Source organism: Mus musculus, chromosome 10 (genome assembly GCF_000001635.26).
Source record: "Mus musculus strain C57BL/6J chromosome 10, GRCm38.p6 C57BL/6J".
In the NCBI taxonomy this organism is placed as follows: Eukaryota; Metazoa; Chordata; class Mammalia; order Rodentia; family Muridae; genus Mus; species Mus musculus.
In genome coordinates, this window is record NC_000076.6 from 7,002,452 (window position 1) to 7,024,409 (window position 21,958).

The following is a 21,958-nucleotide window of genomic DNA, read 5'->3' on the forward strand; positions in this document are numbered from 1 at the left end:
AGCATTCATACACACTGGAGAGAAATGAAAGTAATCTAAACTCAATTCATGTTTCTCCTTCATGAAAAACAGTCAGCCAAAATTGGGGGTAAGAGGATGATAAGACTTGAGACAGCATGTTTCCTAACTGGTGGTGAGAAGAAGCTTACCAACCACACTAGGGGACACATGGGCATGTGCTGGTAAAGGTGAACTCATAGCTCCAAGGTTTCGGTGAAAATATTATTAGTTCCACAATGCCTTTCAAAAAAATAGTGAGAGCAAAATTGTTTTGAAAAATCAATCTGAAAATATTAATTTAAACAAGGTACATATATGTGAAAGAACTAAAGGAAGAAACAGTATTTCGTATGGTAAATAAATTTTGCATTATCAAATATTTTAAAAATGATTAGGACCCTGATGAGAATGTCATAAGACACTTTTGTGAGTTTGTTTGTTTGTTTGTTTGTTTGTTTGTTTGTTTATAAAGCAGAAGGCAGTCTCTCAGGGATTAAAATCATATACTATTCTTTTAGAGGAGTTAGGGCCCAGCACATTAGTCAGTTCATGACCCTCTGTACCTCCAGTTCCAAGGGATCCTACACTCCTTTCTGGCCTCTGCAGGTACCTGAACTTCATGTGCACATACCCCCAAACAAACACATAATTTAAATGGAATAACTCTTTTAAAAATATTTTAATGATATTCTATTAACAATCAAAGCAAAGCCTACTTGAGCGAGCAGTCTGCTGATCATTAATCATAATTGTGACAACTCATCATGATATGTGGCAGCTGGCTGGTAGAATCTCAAAAGGAATCCTTCGACATCATGCAAGAGGAGGCTTAAAGAATGTAAGTGCTCGATGAAGGGGTGAAGTGTTACACAGTCACCTTCCAGACATGATGAAGCTGAGCTCTGAAGCCATGATTCCCAACATAGGACAAGCACAAGACTAGGCCCATCAACATTCCTGCATCAAGAGAGGGGGAACTCAGAGGGCCAAGCTCCTCTTTGAGATTCTATAGCTACTTACCAATTGCTAGAGAGAGCCCCCCCCCACCCACCCATGAGGCGCTAGAAGCAGTCCATGGTTTCCGGAAAACGGATAGACAATTTCTTAAGTGGTGTAGGTGCAGGCGAGTTACCCATATTCCTTTAAATAACTCTCCTTTATGTGCCTACTGTAAATAGCCCTGATTAAACTCACTGGTTCACCTACATAAAAATGAAGAACCAGAGAAGTAAAAGTGGAGCCAGCTGAGAAGAGGAGGTTCAGTGAGAAGGAGGAGGAGGCAAGAGAGGAAATGAGGGTGAACTCGGTCACTATGTCAATATCATATTGGAATTATTATACAAGCAATATATGTAAATAAAATCGTTTTAAAGTGTCCAATGCATTTTAAATACATGAAAACTATGTTTAAGTTTTCACATATGTAAAGATCAACACTAAGATTATGATTAGTTTTGAATTATTTCATTCTAGCAATGAACAACATTCATAGTTGTATTCCACAGTTACAGAGAAAAGGCTGCATCTATGTGGTTAAGGAACATGCACTCAACCAAGTTATCACTCCACTGTGTCCATGGCTACTGCACAAGATATCACTCCCCTGTGTCCATGGCTATTGCACAAGATATCACTCCACTGTGTCCATGGCTACTGCACAAGATATCACTCCACTGTGTCCATGGCTATTGCACAAGATATCACTCCACTGTGTCCATGGCTACTGCACAAGATATCACTCCACTGTGTCCATGGCTACTGCACAAGTTTGTAATATATTTGTGTTGTTAAATTATTCATGAACAATAATTGCAACAATAACTTACTCCAAATAAAATCAATTTCTGTAAATAATTATTCCACCAAAAATTCAATTAAATTTTATTTAAATGTTTATGCTGTAGCACAGATGTGAAAATTAGTAATAGTTGGCCAAGCCTGGACATATTATGTTCTAGGATAAAAATCCAGGAGGAAAAAGAATCATAATTTGAGTCTCAGGAGAAACTAAAATAATGTGAAATTTGTAAATCCTGATGGTAATTTTTTTTAATGATAGAACTCATCAAACCTTTGTGGTATTTGTTAAATACAACTACTGAGATTTACAGTGTTCTAGAACCCACATTTTTATATGTACTAGCTTATATGACAATTAGGGAACCTGGGTATCCACCAGGCTTCCAGGTTACTTCATATGTCCAATATTACACACATACACATGCATAAATATGTATGTATATACATACATATATATATATATATATATATATATATATATATATATATATATATATATACATACACACACGCATATATATATACCTAGTGCCCTAAACACATGGACTAGAGACAAACATATTTGTATCTGAATCTCAACTTCATCACTTGTTAAGTATACAAACTTGTAAACATCGTTAATTCATCTGATTAGGGGATACCCCACAAGTTAAACAATAATAATAACCAACTCACAGAGATTTTGTGAAAGCTAAATAAGACAGATTAGAGCAAGCACTCAGGCACAGCGAATGACCAGTAGGTGGGAGCAATTTCCTAGAATGGAAGCAATTATCTAGAAATAGGTTTGTTATACAAAACTACTCTTGCAAACGGAATGAATGCATACTTTGGAGGCTCAGGCAGGTGTGATAATGGGCTTCATAAGATGGAACTGCTCTCACACTCTGGGGCTGATTAAAATTCCTAGCTGGAGCTCCACACAACATTTTTGGAGCCTCATTGCTGATCTCAAGAGTACACTTTTCTTGGTTATACTGATGACAGTCATCTTCCTTAGAGAACTCCTTAAAACCCAACAACAGGCAGCAGAGCAAAACCAATGACATCATGTGCTTTTTTTTTTTTTTCAAAGTCTGTGACTTGAAAGACATTGCATTCCAGACATGTCTGCACCTGGTGAGTAGAAAGCATCATTCATTGTCAAATGAGTCCGAGAGTTAACCACAAAGAGGCTTTACTTACAAATACAAATGAAGAATCGTTCTAGTCTGCTTTTAGTGCAGACATCTTCCTTATACCAAGTGATACTACGTGTGTTCTAGCTGCTTTAGAAACTGCTAAGTCAGAAGTGTCCACTGTGAGCCCACATCATTTTGAAAAATAAAAGAGATCAAGACTATGGTTTGCAACAAACTCTGTATTTTTAAAGAAGGCTGGTGTGGTCTCTATTTTGTAAGAACTAAGAATAAAAGTTTTATTACATGGATTTGTAGATTCATAAGACCTAGCAGCAGTGTTTGATTAGAATGTTGATGTTTAACATGTAAAGGCTCATCACTTTAAAGTGACATGGAAACATTTGCTGCATAAACCTGATGACACAGTTCAATCATTAGATCCCATGGTGCATAGAGAGAACAGACATCTAATAGGTGGTCTCTGATCTCCACACAACTGCTGTGCACTCATGTGCCCAGACTCACACACCATATACATAAATACATGCACATACACATACATGAACATGTGTACACATGCACACACACACACCATATGCATGCACATACCCACGCACGCATATACCCACACCACATGCACACAGTACATATGCATGTACACCTGGTGAGTAGAAAGCATCATTCAACAACAAACCGTATGCACAAACATACATGCACACACATACACACATGCACACTCACACACAATATGCACACACACATACTTGGATACACATACACACAATGACAGTAAAAAAGTTCTAAAAAGATCATAACTGCGATTTAGAAATCATTTTCCAATTTAAATAAGATGAGGGCTAGGCTCACTCTCCTTTTCCTGAGCCTTAAGTGGAAATACCAAAATGAAGAACTGATACTTCTAAAAAGCAGATTAACTCATAACCCATTTACCCTCTGAAGTCGCAATGCTAGTTTTGATAAGGCATTAGAATAGCAATTGGCAGATTTATAGAAAGTAGAGGAATATAGGTAAATGCAATATCCTTGTTAACCCAGAAACCAGAAGAAACATGGCACCAGCAGTCCTTCCTCCTTAAGGTGTAAGACTCAGTCATCAAAACCATGCAGTTACTAGAGCAGAGACCATTCCCCTTGACTGACACCAGGAGCATTTGGTCAGCAGGTACGTGCTGTTGATGGGCCATCACAGTGGCACCATAGAAAGCAAAGAGAGCACTCATCTTGCCTCCTGTGTAAAAGCATGGGACATGAAATAATCCATTTGTTTTGCCAATTAACATGAAATTTCTCCTGTCATGCCAGAGCAGATGAAGAAAGCAAACAGATAGTGACCTGCCATTAGGATGTGACATGTCCTAATGGATATGTGCGGGTGCAGGGCATTTGGGATTCATTCTCCAGGAAACTGATAGAAACCAAAGCAGCTTTATACAAATAATTTCCTTTTTCTTTTTTTCTGGATTTTAATTTCAGTCCTGTCAGTCCAACTATCAACTCGTTTTTCTTACTTCAGAAAATTCTCCATTTTTGTTTTTTTCTCTTCTACTCCCTTTGCAAAGCATTCGTTTCCATTCTTTCCCCTGTGATGAGGAATTGACAGATGGGTAGGAGAATCGCGGGCTTTTTTATAAAACAGAAAAACTGTGATGCTTAAAATTACTTGATGTTCAACACCATTAGCATCCTGGAATACATCATCTGAAGAGGATTGACAGGCTCCTTCCTGCCTTCTCCATGTGTTCTCTCACACGTACTGTCAGCCCTAACAATCAAGGCTCCAGCACACAGATCTCACATACGTGAGTGAGAGAAATCCCTGCCCACAGTCAGTGTCAAAATTTGTTCCCTGCAGACCATGTCACCAGAGCAACAGCAAAGTAGCTAGCTGAAAGGGATCCCGAACAAGCCCCCTCTGTTGTCTCCTGAAAAGTTCTACCAATACCTAGCACAAATAACTGTTGGCCATGGTCTTCTGGGAGCCATGAGGCTCCCCTGGGTTGCTCAGCTACAGGCATTTCTTGCTTTTTTCTGCAGGCTTCCAGAACTCAAAGGTTAAAGTCTATACCTACATAGCATACACATAGGCTGGAACAACAAGGTACCTGTCACTGATTGCACCCCAGCAGAAGCTTCTGCTACTCCCCAGTGTTGAAACCTGGTCAACCCTTTCACTGGTGTGTGGGGCACACCAGTACCCTAGTGGGTATACATACTCAATTCTGCAATTACTCACATAAACAATCCCTAAAAAGAATATGTATATACCAGCCTTAGACCACATGCATATATACATTCTAACGCACACAAACATACCCTACTGGAACTCCTTGTTCACTAATGCATACAACCTGTAGGTAACTTCGCATTCTCTTTGCTAGCTCCAGATCCAAGGGACTCTCGGAACTTGTCACAATAAACTCCAAACTTACTGTGTGTTGAAGTCCAAAAGAGAGGTGGGGACTTAAGACGTGTCTTTAAAGGTTTATATTTGGCCTATGCTCTGCATTGCATAAGAAATAGAGCTCAAAACCATGGCAAGGTCACAGAAAGCACTGTCCAAAAACAAGTGACCATTTCTTAGTACCACTAAAGACTCTCTCACGATTCCCTCTCATCCGAACCATGGTAGAGTGCCAAGTAGCACTAAGTTTATTTCACTGCAGCTTTTGGAGACAAGAACAGATGACAGACTCCAAGGCAGGCCAAGCATGGCACATAATGTCCCTTCTCTTTGTATCTTTACATCTCCGCCCCAACTTCTCCACAGCAGTAATCATCGTATTTTCTCTCCATTCAAGAGAGTTGGTTGGTTGGTTGGTTGGTGAAATCGCTGCAGTGTGCGCATGCTCTGAGGTAGCCAATCATTTTAGTTCAGGCTTGCTTAACATCATTTGACTCCATAGCCTTTCACCACCGTGAGTATTCCTGGTGTAGCAGGAGCTTCTGCAACTGAGGGAAAACTAATATAAAACCAACCCCTATCTTCCATGCATTTCTCTCATGTTGAAATCAGAATTCCTCTTTTGTGAATTCCTGAATGAGCTTTGTGGCCATGTAAAAGCAGAGTCCAGGGCCCGTTAGTAGGGAAAGCCCATGCAGAGCTAAACCTGTGCGTGGTCAGGGGAAGGGCCGCTTTAGTGAAGAATGGGTCAGGATTACATCTGGTAAATGCTCTCAACCTTTTTCCAGACTCCACTGCAAATCTGTATGGTGACATCCCCTACCCGTATGGAAGTGAAGGCACCCCCTTAGAGACACCTACCACTAACCGTTTTTCAGAGTTAATTTAATACCCAAAAATAACCTGTAAGCCCCACCTGCTCAAGGACCAGGTGGCCTCCTGGAATGCTGGGAGTTGTAGTTCTTGGAATAGAACAACGGCCTCATGGGAAAGTAGTGGAGCCTATAAGCGTTGTCTTAATAAACCCCTGCCAACAATAAATCCCCACAATAAACCCCTCCCAACTCAGCTGGGAAATTGCAGAGAGCTGTCTTGACCAAAATCCATCTCTTGGTCAGCATTTAATACTTAATAAAGCTTACTTCAAATTTGGCCCAAAATGGTGGAATTGGTTTTTCTCCAGCAAATTTCAGGATTAACATTAGCTGGTTAGAAAGCCAGAATTCATACTCAAGTCTTAGAATTCGGGCCCAGGGCCCTTTGGCCCTCAGCTGCGCTGTCTCCTTCAGTGCCCTCTGCCTTTTCTCTTCCTTTGTAGTAAGCTTGATTTTTCTGTGAGCATTAAATCTCAACACGTTCTTACAAATGGATGACTCCGACAACGAGCCAGCTCAGACATACAGACAAGGCTAATAAATAACTGTGCTTTGAAATAAGTAAAGGTAGGCAAGCAACTTGTTAATAAGATACCCAGCAAGACCCATACTTAGATGCTTATTCAGAGGGCTACATGGCTACACAGGTGAGCTGTCACAGGCTAGAATGAAGGATTTTGTCAGGAGAACATAAACTCCTAGAAGACACTAGATAGCCAAGCATGGATTATTCTGGTATCAAATGTCCTTTCAGGGATTTCATCTAAGAACAGTGGGGTTGAAATGCTAGCTGAAATTCTAACCAGGCAGGCTATGAAGTCTAACGTCTCTAGCTTCCCTCTCTGTTAACATCCTCAATGCCAGGATCTAAGATTTGTATTTGCTGCCAAATGTGTGCTTGCATCTCCTAGCCACTAAAGTAAGAGCTAAGAGACCTTTTTGTTCTTCAGGATGAATTAGTCCAATAATGAAAAGCATTCTTCACATCTTCCAAAATTCAAATCTATCTATCTATCTATCTATCTATCTATCTATCTATCTATCTATCTATGTCTATCTATATCTATCTATATCTATCTATATCTATCTATATCTATCTATATCTATATCTATATCTATATCTATCTATCTATCTATATATATATATATATAAACAAGTGCCTTGAGGAACAGCATAGCTTTCTGCATTCATAACATGTATGAAAAGAGACACCTAGTGGGAAGACGTAAATACAACATTTTTTTCATGTTTTTTTAATTAGATATTTTCTTTATTTACATTTCAAATGTTATCTCCTTTCCAGGTTTCCCCTCCGAAAATCCTGTCTCATCCCTCCTCCCCCTGGTCACCAATCCACCCACTCCCTCTTCCTTGTTCTGGCATTCCCCTACACTGAGCCTTCTCAGGACCAAGGGCCTCTCCTCCCATTGATGTCCATTTGCAGCTGGAGCCATGGGACCCTCTATGTGTACTCTTTGGTTGGTGGTTTGTCCCTGGGAGCTCTGGAGGTACTAGTTGATTGATACTGATGTTCCTCCTATGGGGCTGCAAACCCCTTCAGCTCCTTGGGTCCTTTCTCTAGCTTCTCCACTGGAGACCTTGTGCTCAGTCCAATGATTGGCTAAGAGCACCCACCTCTGTATTTGTCAGGCTCTGGCAGAGACTCTCAGGAGACAGCTATATTAGGCTCCCATCAGCAAACACTTATTGGCATCTACAATAGTGTCTAGGTTTAGTAAATGTATATGGGATGAATCCCCAGGTGGGGCAGTCTCTGGATGGCCTTTCCTTCAGTCTCTGCTGAAGTTTATTTCTGAAGAAAGTATTTGTTCTTTTGTCTTTTGGATTTGGTTATCATTCTGAATCAAGTCTCGGAGAGTTAATACAGACACTGTAATGCAGACAACACAAAGCAGCTAATACTGGACACACACCTTCCCCTCCCCTTCGTCTATATATATTTGCTGATTTTTGTTTTTGGCTCTCAGCAGACGTTGCGGGTGAGATTTTCCATTTGTCTACGGGTTGATTTATTCTGGTTTGCAATTGGGTGGAGCCACAACTGGGTTTATTTTCCACCTGGCTTCCTGTGGTCCCTGAAGCTTCCTGTGGTCCACCCACTACCTTTGCCCTTCACTCCCTTGTGCTCGCCCACTTGCCTCGCCCTCACTTTCTCCTTGCACCCACCATCCTGCTTTTAACCTACAACTAACTCTTTCTCCTTGCCCACCCTAATTTAATTTTAACCTCGAAGTTAAAAGTCACAGAGTATATTTATAAATCTATTTTTCCTCTATGACCAAGGTGTTAAAGTTCAGTTGTGTTCAATTGCAATTTGTATGATCTTATAGATTCAAACGCATAGGATTTTTTTTTTAATTTTACCTTCTTTATATTGAGTCTCTATATGTTGTTCAGACTGGTCTGGAACTCATAGCCTCAAGGGTTTCTTTCTGAGTCAGCTTTCTCAGTATTTGGGACTTCAGGCATGGTCCACTGTGCCCAGCTTAGCTCGTGGGAATTTCTTTAGACTTCCTTTCTTTCTCTCTTTCTTTCCTTTCTTCCTTCCTTCCTTCCTTCCTTCCTTCCTTCCTTTCTTTCTTTTTTTCTTCCTTTCTTCCTTTCTCCATTTCTCCCTTCCTCACCCCCTTCTTTCCTTTCCTTGTGTATAAACTCTCAGGTTCAAACCTATCCCCACATTACCACTCATAAGATTTCACATCTGAAAAAGACCATTTCCTCTTTCCAGTAAATGCTGAACTTAATTTCAAAGTCCAAGTATTCTATGAATGCCCTTCAGACAGAATAACAGCTTTGGTTGTTATTAATGAGGGGTAACTTCTATCCTAAGCTCTGTTTGCTCTGTGTCAGATAGATAAGCTTATGAAGGACAGTGACACAGAGTGGATGAAAGCTGCAGGCTCCAAAACCTGATTGATTTTCCCAGCTCTGTGAATCGGAATTTTAAACTCAATTAGCTTTATATGTTATAATAGTTTTTAAATACTAGATAAATTATACCTGGGAAGGTTATACGGTCAATAATTTTCTCTGATTTTCTGGATTTATATTTTTAAGTAGATTTTTATTTATTTATTTAATGTATATGAGTGCACTGTCCCTGTCTTCAGACACATGAGAAGAAAGCATCAGATCCCATTACAGATGGTTGTGAGCCACCATGTGGTTGCTAGGAATTGAACTTAGGACTTCTGGAAGAACAGGCAGTGCTCTTAACCTCTGAGCCATCTCTCTAGCCCCTGTGTGTGTGTGTGTGTGTGTGTGTGTGTGTGTGTGTGTGTGTGTGTGTGTGTGTGTGTGTGTCAAAATAGATTCTCAAGTGCTAGTGCTAGGCTGGTGAGCAATGTGTCCGTATTAATCAGTACATGTATTATCTAGTTTGCCTTTACTTTTAACCCATGTCCAAATGTGATTTTTGAAGTTGAATACTTAGAAAGTTATGAGTTGCAACTGGGACGTTTCATTTGCATTTTATTTCCCCCATATTAGCGGTGCTGGAGTTCTAGTTTATTTCTTTTTTTTTCCTTCGGAATACCAGCTTTCATTGTTATTAGTTTTCTCCATAGCTTTCCTCATTGATTTCTGCCCCTGTTGCTGTTATTTCTTTCTTGACTTTGCTGTTTTGCTACTGCTCTAATTTTGTATACTGAGTCTTATTATTTCTAGCATTTCAGTAGATACTTCTGAAGCATAAATTTCCCTAAAATGCATGAATTATGCCCCTAAAGTTTTACATGTATTTCAATGAAGATAAAGTCTAAATATTTCCCATTGCAGTTGCTTTTTAATCCAACTGTTTATATGTGTGTGAGATTCCTTCAAGGGATGTAGACATTTGAGTTATGGGAGCTCACGAAGTTGTCTCAGTTTGTGAAGTGCCTGCCATGCAAATGTTAAGACCTGAGTTCTATCCCCACAACTCGTGTACAAGCGAGGCATGGTGACATTCACCTGTAAACCCAGCATTGGGGACAGAGGTCAGGGCACAACACAGGCCGAGCCTGGGAGCCCATTAGCCAGTCTAGCCAGAACCAGATCCAGAGGTTCAATGAGACACCCTGTCTCAAAAAGTAAAATTATGGGTGATAGGGAAAGACTCTTAAAGCTGACCTCTGGTCCCCACAAACACACGCACATGTACTGGCATACATGAATATACACACATGCATATTCTCCAAGTACCATAAAAATAAAAATATATAAAACTAAGCCTCCATTATTAATTTATATAATTCGTGGACTTTAGTCAGAGAAAATATTCTGAGGTCAATGTGTTTAAAAACAAATGCTTGTGCTGGACCTGAGTGTGTATTCTGTTTCCTTTTTTTTTGGGGGGGGGGGTGTCGAGACAGAGTTTCTCTGTGTAGCTCTGGCTATCCTGGAACTCACTCTGTAGACCAGGCTGGCCCTGAACTCAGAAATTCACCTGCCTCTGCCTCCCAAGTGCTGGGATTAAAGGCATGTGCCACCACAACAGGCTTGTATTCTGTTTTCTAACTGTGGGATTCTATCTTTAGGGTCTGAATTCTTTAACCTGCACACGCATCTCTGGCCCTTATCGTACCCTAAAGCTATTCATTTTAGACAATTATGCCATCATTGTTGAGTTCTTTATATCTCTGTCCAGTTCCGAGAGTCATAGCTGCTTAACAGACTTTCTATTTTGATAGGGAGGTAAGGGACAGGATCTCCCTGTATAGCCCTGGTTTAAGTTTGGTAGGTTGTAATATATCAGCCTATAAATGATATTGGGGTAATTGTTATTAACTTAAAGCATGAAATATGTCCCTTATTTGAAACCATGTCAAAAATCAAGTGCTCACTGATCATAGATGTAATATGGAAAGGGAAAGAAGAATAGTTCTAGAAGACAAGACAGATATCCTGTGACCTTAGAGTGGTAGAATATATTGATAATCACTATTGGTTTTCAGTAGTAGTCATGGCATCCCTTCATTTAGTTATGCTTTCTTCAGTTGCTCCCAAAGATGTTAGATAGAACAGTAAATTTATCCACAGAAATGTAGCATATATTTTCTGAGATATTCTTAGGCATTTGATTTTCATATCATTCCTTACATGAGGAACTGTTACTCAATTTAATATAATGACCACATATTTGGTAATTTTCTATATTTACATGTTTGTTTTAATAGTCCATGTTTAAGATTCTACAAGTTAAATTCTTTAATTGGAAAATAGTTGACATCTTAATTACTTCTTTTTTTTTTAAATTCTTTTACAAGTGACTCCAATACTATGTTGTTGGATAGTAGCAATAAGCATCCTTGACTTATTCCTGATATCAAAGGGAAAGATCCTAACACTTGTTCATTATCTGTGTCGTAGAGGAATGAGGAACCTTCTTCCTGATGATGGCCCAAGACAGGAATCCGGGGAAGGCCAGCTTGGCAGGTAACCTTAAACTCTGGTTAAGTTTGGCAGGATGGCTGGAGCTATGAGGTTGACTACTGAGATCATGCTTTCAGTTGTGGACCTGGAGCCTGGGTTCCTGGGCTTCTTCCCTATAAGATATGTCAACCCACTCTGATCCATGTCAACCCACTCTGATCCATGTCAACCCACTCTGATCCATGTCAACCCACTCTGATCCATGTCAACCCACTCTGATCCATGCCCAAAACTTGGTCCATCGGAAGGGTGTACTTAGAATATTTGGACTTTGAAAGTAAGTTCAGCTTTCACTGAGGAAATGGTCTCTTTCAGATGAGTGGTAATGTGGGGTAGCACTGAACCTGAGAATCTGTATACAAGGAAAGGACAGAAGGAAATGCACAAAATGTAAAAGAGGCTTTGGCCGTTGTGCCTAAGCCCCAAGCACTGTGCTTGGCACACGGTCCATCAGGTTTGATGAATGAATAACAGCTTTGGTTGTTATTAATGAGATATGAGTTCTAGTCTAAGCTCTATGCTTGCTCTTATGTCAGATGGGGGAGTCTACAATGGACAGGGTCACAGAGATGGGGAGAGGTACTTCTCCAAGTAAAAGGAGCCAGTGAGATGCAGAAAGGAGATGTTTTGGATAAACACTGAGAGATGCAGATCTGTGTGCAAATAAAGAAAAATATTTTCTTCTCAATAATCCTCTTTAAAATCTGTTCCTATTAAACTCAAGAACTTAAAAATGTGAATTAGGGGCTGGCGCTAGTTGCTCTTGCAGAGAACTCGGGTCCAGAACTACCTGCCACTCTACATTCAGATAATCAGCTGCCCTCTACTGCCCCACCCCACCCTACCCTGCATGCATGTAGTACACATAAGTTCATGCAAGCTTGCACCCATCCATACAGATAATAAATAACCATTTTAATGTTAAATTATTGCTAAGACATTCAAACAACCAGCTACTTAGTAAGGTATGAGAATGAATATGTAGGAAGGGTTTGAGAAAGTTGTATGTAGCCACAAAACTTTTACAGTAAAAGTCATCCAAGAATAAATAACTCGGGAAGCTTCTAGCTACTTCTCTCCTCCCTTAGTTTTCTGCATGTTTGGGAAGGCAGTGTGAGTAACCCCAGCCAACAGTCCTGGCAGAGGTGATGCATGCTGACTACAGTTCAAAGAAGGCTAGCCTGCTGCCTTCCCCATGGTAGCAAACCCTTGAGGTCACTTACTGACAAGATGGTGCCACACGAGGGCAGATTTGCCTCAGGCCATATCCTTGATGGCCACCAAAGCTGGGTTTCCTCCCCTTCTCACCAACCTGCACACTGCCTGGATTTCTCACCCATTCCTTGTGGAAAAGAATTAAAGGTTTGTTGTGTTGAGCTTCTCAGATCTAGGGGTTAATTTCAGTATCACCTCAGGCATCTACCAAGGGCTCCTTGTGGCTCATTAATTATTAACAGAACTCCTGAGATTCTTGTTAAGATCTGTTTATATTTTCTCCTGTGCAAACGGATACCCAAGACTGTTAGCTAGCTTTTGGCGATTTTATTGGGAACGATGCTGTTTTCACAGAGGACAACAGGTTGAATAACAAACAATAAAAATGTCAGACTATAAGAAACTTTTTGGACCCTGAGAACTTTATTATTTCTCTCCAAATTTCTTACTGTCTACAAAGTAGTGCAGAAATCCTTCTCAAAAAAGAAAAAAAAATGCCCTACTCACTGGATATAAAATTAGCTCAAACAAATCAGTGGCCTTTCTCTACACAAAGGATAAACAGGCTGAGAAAGTAATTAGGGAAACAACACACTTCACAATAGTCACAAATAATATAAAATACATCAGTGTGACTCTAACTAAGGAAGTGAATGATCTGTATGATAAGAACTTCAAGTCTCTAAAGAAAGAAATTGAAGAAGATCTCAGAAGATGGAAAGATCTCTCATGCTCATGGATTGGCAGGATTAATATAGTCAAAATGGCTATCTTGCCAAAAGCAATCTACAGATCCAATGCAATCCTCATCAAAATTCCAACTCAATTCTTCACTGAGTTAGAAAGGGCAATTTGCAAATTCATCTGGAATAACAAAAAACCTAGGATAGCAAAAAATATTCTCAACAATAAAAGAACCTTTGGTGGAATCACCATGCCTGACCTCAAGTTGTACTACAAAGCAATTGTGATAAAAACTGCATGGTACTGGTAAAACAACAGACAGGTACATCAATGGAATAGACTTGAAGACCCAGAAATGAATCCACACACATATGGTCACTTGATCTTTGACAAGGGAGCTAAAACCATCCAGTGGAAAAAAGACAGCATTTTCAACAAATGGTGCTGGCACAACTGACAGTTATCATGTAGAAGAATGCATATTGATCCAGACTTATCTCCTTGTACAAAGCTCAAGTCTAAGAGGATCAAAGAACTCCACATAAAACCAGAGACACTGAAATTTATAGAGGAGAAAGTGGGGGAAAGCCTCAAAGATATGGGCACAGGGGGAAAAGTCCTAAACAGAACAGCAATGGCTTGTGCTGTAAGATCAAGAATTGACAAATGGCTCTTAAAATTGCAAAGCTCTGGAAGTCAGTCTGGCGGTTCCTCAGAAAATTGGACATAGTACTACCGGAGGATCCCACAATACCTCTCCTAGGCATATATACAGAAGATGTCCCAACCGGTAAGAAGGACACATGCTCCACTATGTTCATAGCAGCCTTATTTATAATAGCCAGAAGCTGAAAAGAACCCAGATGCCCCTCAACAGAGGAATGGATACAGAAAATGTGGTACATTTACACAATGGAGTACTACTCAGCTATTAGAAAGAATGAATTTATGAAATTTCTAGGCAAATGGTATGGACCTGGAGGGCATCATCCTGAGTGAGGTAACCTAATCACAAAGGAACTCACACAATATGTACTCACTGATAAGTGGATATTAGCCCAGAAACTTAGGATACCCAAGATATAAGATACAATTTGCTAAACACATGAAACTCAAGAAGAACGAAGACCAACGTGTGGACACTTTGCCCCTTCTTAGAATTGGGAACAAAACACCCATGGAAGGAGTTACAGAGACACAGTTTAGAGCTGAGACAAAAGGATGAACCATCTAGAGCCTGCCATATCCGGGGATCCATCCCATATTCAGCTTCCAAATGCTGACACCATTGCATAAACTAGCAAGATTTTGCTGAAAGGACCCAGATAGAGCTGTCTCTTGTGAGACTATGCCGGGGCCTAGCAAACACAGAAGTGGATGCTCACAGTCAGCTATTGGATGGATCACAGGGCCCCCTATGGAGGAGCTAGAGAAAGTACCAAAGGAGCTAAAGGGATCTGCAATCCTATAGGTGGAACAACAATATGAACTAACCAGTACCCCCCTGGAGCTCGTGTCTCTAGCTGAATATGAATCAGAAAATGGCCCAGTCGGCCATCAGTGGAAAGAGAGGCCCATTGGTCGTGCAAACTTTATATGCCTCAGTACAGGGGAACGCCAGGGCCAAGAAGTGGGAGTGGGTGGGTGGGGGAGTGGGTGGGGGAGCGTGTGGGGGACTTTTGGGATAGCATTGGAAATGTAAATGAAATAAATACCCACACGGCCCCTAATGGAGGAGCTAGAGAAATTACCCAAGGAGCTATAGGGAACTGCAACCCTATAGGTGGAACAACAATATGAACTAACCAGTACCCGGGAGCTCTTGTCTTTAGCTGCATATGTATCAAAAGATGGCCTAGTCGGCCATCACTGCAAAGAGAGGCCCATTGGACTTGCAAACTTTATATGCCCCAGTACAGGGGAACGCCAGGGCCAAAAAGGGAGAGTGGGTGGGTAGGGGATTGGGGGGGGTGGGTATGGGGGACCTTTGGGATAGCATTGAAAATGTAAATGAGGAAAATACCTAATAAAAAAAAAGAAAAAAAATTGCAAAGCTTCTGTAAGGCAAAAGACACTGTCAATAAGACAAAAAGGCCACCAACAGGTTGGGAAAGGATTTTTTTTACCAATCCTAAATCTGATAGGGGACTAATATCCAATATATACAAAGAGCTCAAAAAGCTGGACTCCAGAAATTCAAATAACCCCATTAAAAAATGGGTCTCAGAGCTAAACAAAAAATCTCAACTGAGGAATACCGAAGGGCTGAGAAGCACCTGAAAAAAATGTTCAACATCCTTAATCATCAGGGAAATGCAAATCAAAACAACCCTGAGATTCCACCTCACACCAGTCAGAATAGCTAGGATCAAATATTCAGGTGACAGCAGATGCTGGCTAGGATGTGGAGAAAGAGGAACACTCCTCCATTGTTGGTGGGATTGCAAACTTGTACAACCACTCTGGAAATCAGTCTAGCAGTTCCTCAGAAAATTGTACATAGTACTACCTGAAGATCCAGCAATACTTCTCCTGGGCATATACCCAGATGATGTTCCAACTTGTAATAAGGACACATGCTCCATTATGTTCATAGCAGCCTTATGTATAATAACCAGAAGCTGGAAAGAACCCAGATGTCCCTCAACAGAGGAATGGATACAGAAAATGTGGTACATTTACACAATGGAGTACTACTTAGCTAATAAAAACAATGAATTTATGAAATTTTTGGGCAAATGGATGTATCTGGAGGATATCATCCTGATTGAGGTAACCCAATCACAAAAGAAGTCAGTTGATATTTACTCACTCATAAGTGGATATTAGCCCAGAAACTTAGAATACCCAAGATACAACTTGCAAAGCACAAGAAAATCCAGAAGGAAGACCAATGTGTGGATACTTCATTCCTCCTTAGAATAGGGAACAAAATACCTATGAAAGAGCTACAGAGACAAAGTTTGGAGCTAAGAGGAAAGAATGGACTATCCAGAGACTACCCCACCTGGGGATCCATCCCATAGTCAGCCACCAAACCCAGACACTATTGCATATGCCAGCAAATTTTCACTGAAAGGACCCTGATATAGCTGTCTCGTGTGAGGCTATTCCAGTGCCTGGCAAATACAGAAGTGGATGCTCACAGTCAACTATTGGATGGAACACAGGGCCCCCAATGGAGGAGCTAGAGAAAGTACCCAGGGAGCTGAAGGGGTCTGCAACCCTATAGGCGGAACAACAATATGAACTAACCAGTACCCCCAGAGCTCGTGTCTCTAGCTGCATATGTTACAGAAGATGGCATAGTTGGCCATCATTGGGAAGAGAGGCCCCTTGGTATTGCAAACTTTATATGCCCCAGTACAGGGGAAAAAGGGTCAAGAAGCAGGAGTGGGTGGGTAGGGGAGCCGGGTGGGGGGAGGGTACAGGGAACTTTTGGGATAGCATTTGAAATGTAAATAAAGAAAATATCTAATAACAAAAATGCCGTACTCATTTGTATAAAGAATTTCAAAAGATTTTGAGATTTATAACGAAATAAATGGATTCTACCCTTAGAAAGCTATTTTCCTATTTTTAAGCTCAAATATGGGAAGGAAAAGATTTTGTTCACTAGAAAAACGTTAATCTGACCTATAGATAACCTAAACAGCTTGCAGGTTCTATTTTTGAGTAACAGGCTTTGTGTCTCTAACTTGTCTATCCTTGCTTTGTAACCCAGATGTCTCATTCCTGTTCATAATGTCATATTTTGTGCAAAAAAAAAAGTATATTCAAGAAAAAAGCCATATGTGGTCATCTATCCCTTTATTGCCAGCACACAGATTTTAACACAGAGTTTATTTTTACATAGATTAAGAAACCTTGGAATCCAAGTTGCTTCTCTATGAAAGGAATGAGACTTGGCACCACACAGTCAATTCTGGAAAAAGTCCAGTGGTGCCCTAAATCACGTGGTAACATAAATCAAGTGGGTCTTAGAGCGTAACACTGACAGACACAACAAGAAGGACAGAATAAGAAAAACCTAACCCTGTGTTCATAATTGCATCCTCACATAAACTCACAATTTTCACTGCCCAGCAGGAATATGTCAAAATAAGTAGACAGGCATTTTATGCTTAAGAATCCTGGGAAGGACTCAAAAATAGTCGTGGGCTGAGAAATGTAGACACATGTGAGTGAGAACTGAATATGAGTCGTTGGCTCCCGCTACACATGTTTAGACTGGGCAAGCCTCCTTCACCGTGACTCACTGACCTCCCCTAAGGATGAAAACCGCTAGAATTTTTTGTTTGTTTGTTTTTCAAGACAGGGTTTCTCTGTGTAGCCCTGGCTATCCTGGAACTCACTTTGTAGACCAGGCTGGCCTTGAACTCAGAAACCCGCCTGCCTCTGCCTCCCAAGTGCTGGGATTAAAGGCGTGCGCCACCACCGCCCAGCACTAGAATATTTTTTGCATTAGTTTAAAGGCATTTCATAAGCTTAGTGACTGCCTCAACTCCTTCTTTTGGAACCAATCAGTTAAAATTATATATATATTTTTAAACCAATTTTTCATACATTGTAATCCAGAGGAATTTCAATGTGTGCGGAACATCCTGGGAAGGCAATGAGAGGCAAATGAGAATCAGAAGCAGCGATGCCAAGAGCGACCACCAAGCGATAGGCTCATGTGAGAAATGAGTGGGAAACAGAGAGGAGTCTGTGTGGTGCCTTCGTGTCAGCTTCATAGGGAACCAGAGCAGCCCGTGACGATATGAGACAGCTGTTCGGAGTGAACAAAACTCAACACAAGGATCACTTTACTTTGAAAGGTCAGAAACCTGTGGGACTTGGTATTAAATGCACAAAAGCCTGTAAGACATAATCTTCCCCCTTCTGATACAGGAGCCTTCACCGCCAGCCTCATAGGCACTCTGTTATATGCCAGGCATTCTTCTAAATTGTACTAATTCATTAATCCCTCTTCCAGTCTTAAGGGGCACTAGCCACATCATACCATGTCCTATGAAAAAGAAAAGAAGTTGTCTGACCTCCATACACTTGTCTTGGCATATTTCTTTCCCTTGCAACAATAATAATAATTTTTGAGAAAGAAAATTAGTCATGTAAAGGTTAACTTCCAAAGACCAAGATTGCACAGCTGATATGTCCCAGACAAGATTCAATCCCAGCCATCAACGTCTAGAGCAGCAGTTCTCAACCTTCCAATGCTGCAACCCTTTAATACAGTTCCTCATGCTGTGGTGACCCAGACCATAAAATAATTTCACCGCTACTTCATAACTGTCACTTTTATACTGTTATGAATCATAATTTAAATATCTGATATACAGGATATCTGATATGTAACCCCTGTGAAAGAGTTGTTTGACTTCAAAGGGGTCTCAACCCACAGCTGATCTACAGCCTGATTTCTCTTCACGATAAGCATTCTGACAATTCTTATAAAAATTAAATAGCCTAGTTTGGTCATCGATGGGAGAGCCAGTTGCTACTTTACATCAACAGAAGGCATTGTGTAACAAGGGATTTCAGAGCCGGTCTAATCCAGTTTTCCAATCAGCAAAGGTTCCACTTGTGGCACGCCTTTCTTTGATAATGATTCTGGCTCTACCTAGGTGTTTTTCATAATGGAGATGGCCCTCACCTAAAGATTCTTCTAGAAAAAGTACTTGACTTTTGAAGATAGTTAAATGTCTCATTTTCATCAATACCTTAGGAAACCAGTTTTGGAAGACATCAGTGAAAGTATAAATATAAAAGGTATTATTTAAATTACTCAACACTACATCCAATTTTATAATAAGGCATTCTGTACCAAAGAAGGTAAAAATCTAAATTCTATTAACTATTTCATCAAAAATAATTCATATGGGGCTAAAGGAGTGTCTCAATAGTTAAGATCAATTCATGCTCTTACGGGGGACTCAGGTTTAGCTCCTAGCACACAACTGCACAGACAACTACTTGTAACTTCAGTTCCCAGGGATCTGATGCCCTCTTCTGGACTCCACAGGCACCTACATGTACATGACACCCACACAAACACATATACAATAAATGTCTATTAAATGCCTATCTCTTATACACATGTCAAAACATAAGAATATATATTTGAAGACATTTGAAAACCTGAGCTATGCACCAACACTGACTTTAACATGACAAACTTGGACACCTGCACCCAGCCCCACCCCGGCGTTTAGTTACTATGAACTAAAAGGAGATCTCCACTAAAAAGATCATGTGTTGCTTCAAACGTAGTAGTCCATGAAATTGGAAATGGTAGAAACTACATACTTGAGAGACTCCTGAATTTTACCATTTCCTGGCTCTCAAAAGAGTAAGTGTATTAAATTAATTGACTTATATATTCTGAACAATTACCACAAACAACTTTAACTTTATCCATAGAGATATTACACTCTGAAGTAATATATCCCTTGCCTTTCCCTGCAAGCTTAGTTATGATTCATCTTTTTAAAGATAAATAAACCAATAAGGTATTGTATGGCACAGCTGAGAGCTAAAATATATAATCTTTCTTAAGTCATTTTATAAATCAAAAGTCAGAGGAATAGCAAAAATATGTATACCTATATCATTAGGGTTAAATTTTAAATATAGAAACATTTTTAAATTGTTATTGTTATGTGTTTTATTGTTATGTGTTTCATTTCATTGTAATTATTAATAAATTCTTAATAATAAATACCCATTTATAGGACATTCAACTGGATGTGGGCATCTAAACCCACAGCTGTTCCCAAAATTGAATAGTCTCATGATATGATCCTAGAGTGCTTAGCTTAGTGCAGTTATAGTAAGCTCTACTCAGACTGAGGGGATAATAAAATAATTTGCCCCAAAATGTTAACAAACAATTTATCCCTTGTAAAATAATCACTGCCCAGATTCACTTCTGGTGAAATCCAATGGTAGAATAGAATTGTGAATCTGCCAATACCTTTATCTATCGCTGTTCTTCATATTAGCCTGAGAACAGCATGCTGACTTTATTCTCATTTGGTTCATCAATTAGAATAACAAAGTACTGAGTAGGCTTTGCAGGTAATAAATGTCACTCAAAGGAAGAGCTAGCTCTCTTCAGAGAGTTTTTGATGACATACCAAAATGTTAGGAAGCTCCTCACTCCAGGTCTACTGCTGCTGAGCTATACGAGACAATATAATAAAGGATGTTATTAGATTTTCAACTACTTATGAGGACATCAGAATCGTGCATATCAACCTGAGAACAGGCAACAAGAGAGTTAGGTTGGTCAGTGGGGAATGGCCAAGGGCCTCGCTCAGAGAACTAGCTGTCTAATATCATCTCCTCTGAAAGAAGATGTGAGTGGTGGTGAGCTGGGGTGAAATCTCGGATCCCCAAAGCTAAGTGTTCAGTGCTATAATGAAAAGTGTGTTCTTACCCTTGCACTCAGACTCAGGCATGTCTCTACTTTTACATGATCTGAATATGAATGTGCTCATGGGGCAGATAGATGACTCAGCAGTTACAAGTCCTTGCTCTTCTTAAAGAGGATCCTGGTTCAGTTCCCTGCACCCACATGGTAGCTGACAACCTTCTATAGCTCTAATTCCAGGGAATCTACTGCCTCCTTCTGGTCTCCAAAGATAACAGGAATCACATGGTATATTTACATACATGGTGGCAAAAACACTCATGCACATTTTTTGAAAAGAAAAGAGAAAAGAAAAGAAAAGAAAAGAAAAGAAAAGAAAAGAAAAGAAGAGAAAAGAAAAGAAAAGAGGTGTCTGTGAGTTTAGAACTTCCATCCATTTTCCTTGAATCTTGCCAGTGGGGAAAATGTTTCAATGATCCACTCATTGTCTAACCTAGATATTTGTATAGAATATACACTATTCTTCTTTAAAAAAAGAAACTATACAATTCTAATTTCCCTAATTGTATCAGTAATGTCCTTTCTGATCTAGAGAATTTGTTGCATTTCATCTTCAATCCAGGCTCCAATCAAAGATCAATCTGTACTTTATATGTGGTAGATCTCCAATGTCTACCAGGGAGCTACTTCCAGAAGCCTGTGGATACCACAGTCAAGGATGTTCCCGGGTCTTACATAGAATGAAGCATATAGCACCTTCCCAGTGTGCGTTAGACCTCTGGGTACTATAGATAATGCAATATGAGTGCTTCATAATAAGATACTACACTGTCTTGCTTAAGAAATAAGAACAAGAAAGTTCCCCATCCTACACAAGTGCAATTCTGTTTCTGACTAAATCTTTGGGTATAGAAAGCATGGCTATTGTAGCATCAATTGTCCATTCCAGGTCTTCAATATCTTTTTGGTTTGGGTTGCTTTATCCCACCGGCTAGATTTGTCTAAATGTTTCCTCACAATTAGACCTAGATC

At 40.0% G+C, this 21,958-nt stretch overlaps 2 protein-coding genes across 7 annotated transcripts in view; one reads left to right on the forward strand and one right to left on the reverse strand.

The window, feature by feature from the left end:
* The window catches only part of Oprm1 (opioid receptor, mu 1), a 279,617-nt gene that overhangs the window by 243,859 nt on the left and 13,800 nt on the right, over window positions 1-21,958 (forward strand). For all 5 annotated transcript variants that reach the window (NM_001302795.1, NM_001302796.1, NM_001304955.1 and 2 more), the window contains one exon: window positions 11,590-11,655. In NM_001302795.1, the coding sequence (NP_001289724.1) occupies window positions 11,590-11,655 (66 nt within the window). The remainder of the gene's footprint in view (window positions 1-11,589; window positions 11,656-21,958) is intronic.
* The window catches only part of Ipcef1 (interaction protein for cytohesin exchange factors 1), a 169,004-nt gene that overhangs the window by 116,673 nt on the left and 30,373 nt on the right, over window positions 1-21,958 (reverse strand). Inside the window, exon 1 of one of the 2 annotated variants that reach the window (NM_001033391.2) lies at window positions 20,691-20,734. The exons of the other annotated variant lie outside the window; for it this stretch is intronic. The gene's annotated coding sequence lies outside the window, so the exon portion shown is untranslated. Of the gene's footprint in view, window positions 1-20,690; window positions 20,735-21,958 lie in introns of those variants that run through there. 2 annotated transcript variants of the gene reach the window in all.